Raw genomic sequence first — 10,989 nt, forward strand, 5'->3', positions numbered from 1 at the left:
GAGACAGATTTGGGAAATTTTTGGTTGCCAAACTCTTACAAAACTCAAGTGCAAGACTCCCACATGCACCATCCATCACTAGGGTATGAGGTAAATGTCATGTTCCTGAACAACTGAGGGCTAGGGTTGCCAGGTCTTTGAAACTAAATCAGCCCAATTGCAAATCCAAACTTGCCAAAATTAGTTTTTTTCCTGTCTCTTTGGTTTCCTCTCCGTCGGTAGTCACCTCCATCAAAAATCACTTTAACTCATGGACTAAAAAACAACCAATGGCAAAAGTGTAAATTATTACAGTAATGTGGTATAACTTGGCAACACTGCTAAGGGTTTAATGAGCAAATCTAGTTCTTTATTTATTATAGCTGTTTATGTATAAACATGTCAAACAAATGTTTGAGGATGTGATTCACGCAAACACATATAATTTTTTACTTTATTACAATTTTTATATTTAATTATTCATGTATAATTGATCATTAAAGGGCTAGTACACCCAAAAATGAAAATGTTGTCATCAAATAATCACCCTCACCCACATGTTGTTCCAGACTCGTAAGATCTTAGTTTATCTTCAGAACACAAATTAAGATATTTTTGAGATATTTCAATTCTGACAGCTCTCTGACCCTCAATAGACAGCAAGGATACTGACACAAAGAACAGAGCAAGGACACCAGTAAAATAGTCCATGTGACATCAGGGGATTAACAGGGTGAAAAAAGGGTGAGTAATTAATGACAGAATTTGAATTTTTGGGTGAACTATCCCTTTAAGATTGTTACTATATAAGAACTAGTCAGTCGAAGAGGCTTTTGTGGCATCTTACAATCTGCTGTTTGAAATAGTTTCAATCTCCTGCTGGACGTTCATCATACACAATCAAATCAATCAGCATCTTCCCCAGATGAACCGGAGACTCATAAGAGGCCTAAATACAGCAGGAGAATAATACACCAAACATTAATTATATTTGTTGCCTCACCAACCTAATTAACATAAGATTTTGGTGGCAGTCAATGCAATGTAGAAGCCCATTCCAAACCCCGATTAAGCCAGCAGAGGCAATGAAACTATTATGCACCAAGAGAAAGTTTACAAACATATGTAACTCAATTTATAGCTGAAGAATGTGCTGTTAGTTTCCAGACAAGTTGATTAAACACACAGAAAGGAGACATTACTTCTCACATTTTGCTCTGTTTCAAAACAGTCTGATAAACCGTGAAGATGAACCATCAAAGAGAAATAGTTGGCATAAACAAGTATAAATATTTTACAGTAGCAGTATAAAGATATAGTAAAGGAGAGAGAAAGCAGTTATGATTGGAGGTGATGAAGTGCTGCCATCTAGTGTATAAAAGAGTACATAGCACTTTGGGCAGGAAACACACATATTGGAAACTATGTACTTGTGTTTTCATCATTTCCCACTTTGATTGTATGGAAAAGTGCAGCCTGAACATTCTGCTAAATGATTCGTTTTGTGCTCTATGCAGGAAAGTAAGTCATATGGGGGAACTGAGATGAGGATGAGTAAATCACTTTGATACTCCTCGCATGAATGATTTTGAAACTTCATATCAGGTGGTTTTCTTCATGTTTCTGACTCGTGGCTAGATTCAGTGCGACCGTTGTGTCTCGTGGTAATATCCTGTAATCTACAGCATCACACGTTATACTACGTCTGGTTTCATTTCGGTTTCATACGCTGAAGACCATCTGACGCAAGGAGTTTCACACAGTTCTGCAAACACAGTTCAGACATGAGAAAGATGCGTGAGATTTTGACAGGGTGTCTGAAAGTGTTCTGGGAAGAAATGACATATCATTTTTGCATCTCTTTCCTCTTTTCTGAAAGAGATTTTCATGTCCATCACAATTACAATTGCATTCGAAAGCTTGAGTTTGGTATGATTTTATTTCAAGGTTATGCTTGTACTGTGTCTTATTTATATTATTTTCTTTTTAATCTTAGCTTTTATTGTTATTTTGACTTTGTATGCATCTTTAGTAATTTTTTATGAATACATTTTTGAACCATTTTACCATTAACTTGCTTAAGGCTGTATTTATTTGATCAAAAATACAGTAAAAACGGTAATATTGTGAAATATCATTACAATTGAATGACTTTTGAAAGTTTTCTGTATTTAAAAGAACAACATTTCATAGACCTTTTTGTAACATTACAAACATCCATAAAGAACCATGCAGATTAAATAGAGAACAGAAACCTTGAGGTTCATAAACAAGACGGTAAGGTTGTTGTTTCTGTCTGTCTGAGGTCATTTCGGGGCAGTCTACTTGCTAAAGACACTAACTGTCCAATAAGACAGCTGTTCTGTGCTGCAGTGATTCCCTCCGTTTTGATACAGAGATGGCAGGTACGAAATCCACTGACGTAGATCTGTCCGTCTCATGGCCACTGTATTGTCACATATAACGTCAGTATGTTATTCAATCATTCAGGGTCCATATTGTGAACCGCTCGCTGTGCCTTATGTGGATTATTTCCTGTCTGCGAAGCTCAAGATCCGTTCTCAACAGTGACAGCTCAGAGGCCACATCCACAGAGAGACGCGAAAAACGTTACGCGCCTCTTCAACGCTTCCTATCGCTCTTTTGAATCTGCTGGTTCCTTTCAGACGTTTAGCAATCGATACATTCACTTTCAAGATGAGTGGGAACGGATGTGAAAGGAAAATCACGAAAACCGAATCAAATTCTCGTTCAAACTGAGTGCGTTTCATTTAATTGCCTAGTAGTATCTAAACCAAGGGAAGTTTAGATCCATCCATATATAACTCTTGAAACTATGCTAATCTAAGTCCAGATGCCTGAACGCTTTTGTTGAGACTGTGATTGAAATCTGTTATTTGTGCTGAATGGCATGAGGTTACGGGTAATATCAGCACCTCTGGGATCTTCTGCTCCTGACCTGACCTGGATGTTGCTGTCCTCCTTTTAATAATTACACAGCACACAAGGCAAAGAAGTTAAAGGTGATATTGTGCAATAAACAAACAGTTTTTGTTCCATTATCAATGAATGTTACACCAAATCATGTTTTCTACATTATGGTCACTAACTGATATGACAGTTTATATTATAATTTTCTTTTTAAATCATTTATTCTGAAAATAATTACAAATATCACTATATAGATATAAAAATTTAAACTTTTTTTTTTTATCTTTTCATTAATTGGACAAAAATACACGCAGTTTTGTTTAACCCTTTATGTTAAAAAAAAAAAACAGTACTGGCAATACAATAAAATAATTACAATTAACCTCAAAATGTCTGATCAGTCTTTAGAAAACCGCATTTAGTATTACCATCAAATTTAGTTGCACATGACTTTAAAAATATATTACACTCACACATAACTATTTATTTTATGCATAATTTGAAGTCAAAAAAAGACTTCAAAGACTAAAAAATTTGAAAATCTTGATGTTGATTGAAAAAAAATCAACACAAAAGACAATGAACACATACAATCCTTACATATAATGTAACAATACACTTAAACACAAACACATGACATATAATGAGCTCAGTACCTGGTTAAAAATGACGTATTTAATCTACCAGCTGTTCTGTTGAGACCGTGATGAAATGAAATAACTGGATCGAGTCTGAAGCCCCCGCGCATTCGTTATAAACCTGTGAAACTACCAAACACACTTATTTACTTCTGTACAGTAACTGTCAGACTCTAGTGAAAATCATTAAACCGTTGTCAATGGCAAATCTTTGCTTTTGATTGCACCGGAAAGGCCTTGAAATCCCTTTTTATGTGATACAAAGAGATTTTGAATACAAAGGGTAACTATTTTGACAAAATCAATATCAAAAACATAAAAGGACCTGTCATGGCATGTCAGCCAAACGACACGATGCAGTTTTAATAATGACAACAGCATAATACTTAATATGAGTGAAAAGACAAGACATACTGTACCTCAGTCAGGACCAAATCAAATTTAAGAAGGGCAGGATCACATGACCTTCTGTTTAATCGGAGCTCATTGGCTGACAGCAGACTTTCCTCCTCGACGGCCAATAACAGACACAGAGACTCAGAATGAAGGTCAGGGCACGAGCGTTTGTTTTTGTTTAATAGACTGATGTTCTTCAGAAGCTACCCTTAAAGAAAGCTAGTTTATTGACATGGTGTTTGCTTTACAGCGCTAATGACTATGAGCACTTTATGAGCTAATCGTTAGCCGTTCACTTAAGATAAGAGGTCAACACAATTAGAAAAGATTATCGGTAATAACAAAAGTGTCAGTCTTGCAGCATGACTAGCTAAAATACACACTGGCCACAACACAAATGATTCGTCCACAATATGTTATACTTCAAAATACACATTCAATTTACTGATTCTACACCTTTTTGAGAACGGCAAATAAAGTGATGACGATAAAGAAAACAAAAACTTGTTTAGAAATGTTTAATATAGTTTTGACATTAATTCAAATATTTTTCAGTTGCACCACATGACATTTTTACAAGCTGAACTACCCTTGCCTTGTTTTTAAATGGTTTGATTTCCTGATCTTGAGAATCATTGGGGTTTGCTGTGGTTTTCATGATTATTTACTTGTTTTATTTGTGCAGTGGCTGCACCACATGACTTATTTGGTGAACGAATGTGAAACAGCAGTGAATTTGAGTGATTTAAAAAAAATAAAAAAAAATAAACTAAACTATTTGTTTCTTTCATTATTTCACGACTAAGATATTTTATTACTTAATGCACCTAAAAAAATATATATATATTTTTTAATTCATAAATTAAAAACATGCTCATCATAGAAATGTCACTGTATATATGAGTTGGATTTTTAATATCATTTTGAATAAATTAAGAGATTTTTAAGAAAACGTTACAGCACCCCTGAACCTTAAACAAGCATAAAAAAAAGCTATTGCATTTCTATTTAATTGAAATAGTGCATCATGTACTCAGCTCTGGGCTTGTTTTGAAATGTAAGTTCTGCTGTCAGTTCTGCACTAAGTATAGAATTTGCAAGCAAACAAGCAAGCAAGCAGCAATGCCAAGTAAAACAAACTCAAACCCCAAGGACAGACCAGGACCTTTCAGAAGGAAAACACACTGCCATAATTCACCAAACAACAAAGTCAAAAACACTTCTAAAGTCTGCAAATAATAATGTTTCATTCATCAGACGCTTTCTAATCACAGATTGCCATTCCATGTATCGCTGTCTATTGGTCTACAGGAAACAAATACATTTCAAAAAAACTGTGTGTCAAATATTTAAACAATACAGCAAATTACATGACTAATAACTGAAGTTGACCAGTCCTAAAATCTTGACCTGGACTAATAAACGTCATGGCTATTGTAAATCTGACACAGTTCTTATAAAGCACCGCTCTGAAAACAATGGCTCCCTCCACCCAGCGGACAGCACTTCCTTCCCTCCGGCCCTTTCTGTAATCGCTATTTTTTTCTACATAGTGGAAATCTCCACTCCAATAAAAAGTTCTGCACTCCATCTTATGTGTGTCAAGTGCCCTTCTTGACCCCATTAGCTTAAAGTCTAGAAAACTATTGCTAGCATTCAAATGAGGATGCTAACCCGTCCCCAGACAGAACCAGGACTGTTTCTTTACAGACCTTTTGTCCAAACAGATTAAAGACAACATGAAATAAAACCAGACAGAGAATAATAACCTGGTATTAAAATATTGGCAGATACCAGTAAGCTGACAAGCTATTGCCAATAACTGATAAGCTGATAATTATTGACCTTACTGGCGATAAATGATAAAATGATAATTACTGATATGTTATTGCCAATAAGCTAAGCTGTTCGTTATTTACATTATTGATGATAAATGATAAAATGCTAAACATTGCTGATCAGATGAAATAATTGTAGTTAAAGACAATAACCGTTAACATGATAATTACTGATGTTATTGCGATTAGGGTTGGACAACGTCTACAAATTTGGCATCGGACGATATCTACAGTAAAACCTTGTGATGGATGATGACACTGCGGGGTGGGGTTAGGGGACGTGCCTGAAGCATGAATCCTTATAAGGGAAACAACTAATGATTACTAACACCATGACTACACCAGATGCAAGTGTCGCGACAAAATACTACAGAGCCACTGATCTATAATAGAGGTTCATTATATATAGAGGAGTAGTCTCAGCCACAGACCGTTGGCTAAACGTCTGATGCATATGAGACACAAAAGTGGAAACACTTCAGGAGTGTCAAAGTCGTCATCGGATTGGTTGAATTCTACAGGATTGCTGCTAGCCGTGTGTGTCGCGTTTTTTTAACGTTCCGCCTGGAAACAAAAATACGGTGGCGCCAAACCATCCCATGAAAGAAGAAAGCTGCTATGTTTACAATGGATTTTCAAAAGTATGTGAAATATTTAAAGTTTGTGGCATAGAATCTTTAAAATATGTCAGAGAGTTTTAGAATTTAGGGTTTTAGTCCACACTTCGAAACGTGACGATGGACGAAACAAACTGTGAAACGACAACTATTGCGTCCGGTGTAGACACAGTGTAACGAAGAGATGACTGAGGATGATGATTAATGATTTGTAGATCCTCAGTTCCACTGATAAACGTATAATCTTGTAAAATGTGAGGTAAGTACTGCCACTCCATAGTATAAACAGAGTACGCACGATCACAAATCTCGAAAGTGATAGTGAATCTAAAAAGCAATCGTGCATTCGGGGGGGTGGTATCACGATGCTGGCGCAACATCGTGATGTCTATCAGGACGACAGCATCTTCTATCGGCCCAACCCTATTTCCGATTAATGATAAGATGATAATTATTGACATTATTGCCGATAAATGATAATTACTGACGCTACTGCGATAAATGATAATATGATAATTATTGACATGTTAATGGACTATAGCAGCTGAATGGCCAATTTTGTACTATTCTGTACTATTTTTATAAATAAAAATAAAAATCGGTTGTTTTTTGATTCTTCGTATGAATTTTCAAAACATTACACTGTGCAGTATGAAAAATGTATATTTATTTTGCGATTATCTAAAGATTACATTTAACAGTGCTATTAGAGTTTTTTTAAAGATTAACTTTAAAAAAATATATATCAGATGATGGCAAACTTAAATTATGCTTTTATGCTATAAGTGTAAAAACAAGGCAAATGAGCAATAAATATCCAATATCGACTGATTTATATTGACACTGACAGATCCCAATAAATGTGTAAAAAAAATGCAAATTAAGATTCTTGACACTGTAAGAAAAAGCTAATTTCAAAAAAATATTTTACGAAATGTCAATTTCATGTACATAGTATATACAAAGTGATTTTTTCAATTGCCACTTTGTAAAATAGTCTAAAAATGAGTCCTGACCTGAAATATTTCTTGCATAATATTCTATTCAATGACATTCATGCTGTCTTTCATGCAAGTTTGAATAAACACAGTTCAACCCGTTTTTCTGCCAGAACGCAGGGTGAATCCCAGGGCCGAGGTCAAAGTGCCACCTATGTAAGACATCAAAACAGGAAAGGATTTGGCCTGCAACAGCCAGCATGATGCTTTATGTGGTTAGAACAGACAAAAACAGCAGCAGCAGTTCAACAGAGGATGCTTATGTAATAAGATAGGAATGTGAACGTATGGTCACTGTCTTTGGACCTGTTAAACCAGCTGCATGAAGGCATTAACCCATAGGAATGCCTGACATTGTCTATAAGGCTTAAACCACATGTGACCTCGGCTCTCACTGACAGCAGAGAAATGCTCTTAAAATTACGTTCTGTTGCCTGTTTTATCTTACATGTGCAAAGTCATAAGTAAATTATAGCTTTTACTTCTGCATATGGGAATCTGCAGTCAGTCAGAAAATGTCTGAGCGGTGAGCAAATGAGGCAAATGAGCTGTGACATAATGCAGCGTCAACCAATGAGAGTGGAAATGGAAGCTTGCTCGTTCCAATGTCCGCTGTATGATTACTCGGCAGACACAAATAAGTGCCATTTAATTGCAATATTAACCAAATCAATACTAGTGGGGCTCAGAGCAGACTGAGACGAAAGCAACCAAATCTAATCTTGAACCACAGTCAGTCAACAGTTTAAAAATAACAGCGTCTTCTGCAAATCATAACCGTCAGATTAAACATCTGTCATCAGGGATATTGAGAACAAACAGACTTGCTTGAAGGAAAATATGTCAACTGGACTAAAACATGATAAGGCATGCTATAAAAGAAAGGTATCAAACAATGTATAAAATGAAATACAGTTTGAAACCATGATGCAGTTTATGTATTGATTGATTGATTGATTGATTTACAACACTACCAATCATACAGTACTTCATATGTAACTCAAAGTGAAAAAAATAAGTAGATCTCATGCAGTCAAGTTAATGTAAAACTAACCTCCTGATAGATATCCAGCCAACCATTTGCCAATACCTGAGAAAATCTGAAAAACTAACCAGATGTCAAAAACGACACGTCTTAATGGATTATTCTGAAATAGATCGGTGACAAATATTTAAGTCTTGTGATCGCTTCCTGGCCTTAAATAACCCGACAGGTCAGGGTGTAGCTTCTCAGGATGTCATGGAGGAAACCACACGAGCAGAACAAGGTGCCATGTTCGGTTTAAAGTCATAGACGATGTCAGACGACATCCAGCATTAAATCCTACAGAATGACTGAGCCTTTTCCAGTACAGTTCAACAGTCAGTGAGCCCAGTCATTCACTACTGTACATATCAAAGCTCATTCACTTCTAAGAAAAACACCTTGAATTTCTTTAACGTGGCATAAAACTTAAAAACGTGAACACTTACACAACCAAAAGTGTGTTTTTGAAGCGATGCCAAAAGAACCTTTCGGTGAACAGTTCCTCAAACAACCATTCTGAAGAATTTAAAAATCTAAAGAACCTTTTTTTGAATTAAAATAAGATTTTCTGCAGTTTGAAAGGTTCCATGGATGTTCAAGGTTCTAAACAGAAGCACTGATGCCAATTAAGGACCATTATTTTTAAGAGTGCACGTGATAATTCATAAGTATAGTAATATCTGGACTCACCCCATCAACCAGTCCATGCTGCTCGCACCGGGTCCAGCTCTGCTGTGACTTTCACCGGCTGTTTTAAATGATATCCTGGGCTGGAGTTGGTATTTCTGGACACGGAGCTGCTCCTAATTGACTTTGACTGGTTTCTAAAGAGCCTCGGTTTGAACCGGTGTTATGAGGGCTGGTGGGGTGACCTGTGCGGCTCGTGTGGTGGGATGCCGGTGCTCCAGTGCCCCGGTGCTCGTGTCTTGATGTCTGTAAGGCAGGCATGAAACAGGCTACACTCAGTGTCTAATGCTTCAGGACAGTCCCGCTGCTGCTTGACTTCAGCAATCCGGAAGTCAACACGGACTGTGTTTCAAAGCCCAGCGAGACGACTATCAGCACTGAAGAGCGGAATAAACCACAAAATGCTTTCACACACGGTCTAGTTAGGCAGCATTGTGGGCTTTGAAAAACATCCACTGGTTCCCCCGCGACCGTCGCTTCCGTGCACCAGTTGCTGAGAAATAAACACAAATATCCTGCGAGAGACAACTCCACATTTAATTAACATGTATTCCTATTCTTTTTTATTTTAATGTATTATTTAATGTAGTTTAAAGCAATTTAATTTAATTTAGACAATATATTATTATGATTATTATTATTAAATAATAATAATAATGTGTTTTCTTCTTGCACTCTTTAACCGTTTGTCTTGATTTTATTATTATTATGTCTAGCATAAGTTTCAGGATTCATTCTTGCTATTCAGGTCTGTTCACTTATTTAGGCAAAATGATACATATTCTATAACGTTTTTTTCTTTTTCTTATTTTCATATATTTTATTTTGAACTTCACTTTCAAAGTTTTCTTCATGTCAATGGATAAAGAACAACCCTCTCATCCTACCAAAAGATGGCGCTGTAAATGTAATTATACGGCAACCGTTTACTTCCACTCAAAGTGTAACACATATCGATTTTATTTAATCATGTTAATTTTATTCATTAATTAATTTTAAATACATTCTTATTTAATTTAATTTAACCAGGTTGGACATTTCTGTTTTTAAATCACTAAATTAATCCTAAATTACCTCCACTCAAAATGCCTCACATCAATATTTATTTTATTTTACTTTATTTTATTTTATTGGGTTTCTAACCCTTGCAGAAGTGCCACCTGAAATGTATTTATTTATATTTGGTACTACGCATTTTATTTTAAAATATCTATTTTCGTTCATTAATTATCAATACAAATGAACTAATACGTTAAATGAATTTTGACGTCTTAAAATACGTGCAATACAGCGATCAGCCGCTAGGGGCTCGCGAGCAGCTGCGTGTGATTGAACCCTGTTTCGGAGGAACGCTAACAGATGATCAGTGTTGTGTAACTGTTCATTTGTAGCGACTTTTTCACTCGCGAAGCGGTGATGTAATTATACACCCTGGAACCGTTTATTTTAAAGAAAAGTCTTTAAAGTTCGAGGAAGTTTCAAATGGAATCAAGAAAAAAACAATAGTTACTAAAGACCCTTCTCTTCAAAGCGAGTTTAAGCGGAGTCACACAGGTGAAGACTAAAATGATAACAAATTTATTGAAAATTTTTAAATGTACTTTATTTACCCAGAATAATTTCTGCTAAAATGTAATCATAATTTAGGCTACTTCAGTGAATGACAACACAAAATTAGCACTAGCGGAATTACATGCTGCTGTTTTAATGACTACAAGCACCAAATAGTAACATAATTCATATAAAGTCCTTATGACAGCTTTGTGTGAAAAACAGAGCTAACACATATTGAAAAATGCCATCTCAATATGTCTTGAGCCAGTTTCAATGACCGAAGCATGTCTCCTGACTACAAATATAGATCACAAGTCTTCATAA

At 35.8% G+C, this 10,989-nt stretch overlaps 1 protein-coding gene across 1 annotated transcript in view; it reads right to left on the reverse strand.

Moving 5' to 3' along the window:
* Positions 1-9,536, reverse strand: part of LOC113043574 (MOB kinase activator 2-like) — a 38,911-nt gene extending 29,375 nt beyond the window's left edge. Inside the window, exon 1 of the mRNA XM_026203041.1 lies at positions 9,115-9,536. Within this exon, the coding sequence (XP_026058826.1) occupies positions 9,115-9,131 (17 nt within the window). The 5' untranslated portion in view covers positions 9,132-9,536. The remainder of the gene's footprint in view (positions 1-9,114) is intronic.
* Positions 9,537-10,989: the final 1,453 nt, after the last annotated feature.

The sequence above is a fragment of the Carassius auratus genome, chromosome 25, assembly GCF_003368295.1.
Source record: "Carassius auratus strain Wakin chromosome 25, ASM336829v1, whole genome shotgun sequence".
In the NCBI taxonomy this organism is placed as follows: domain Eukaryota; kingdom Metazoa; phylum Chordata; class Actinopteri; order Cypriniformes; family Cyprinidae; genus Carassius; species Carassius auratus.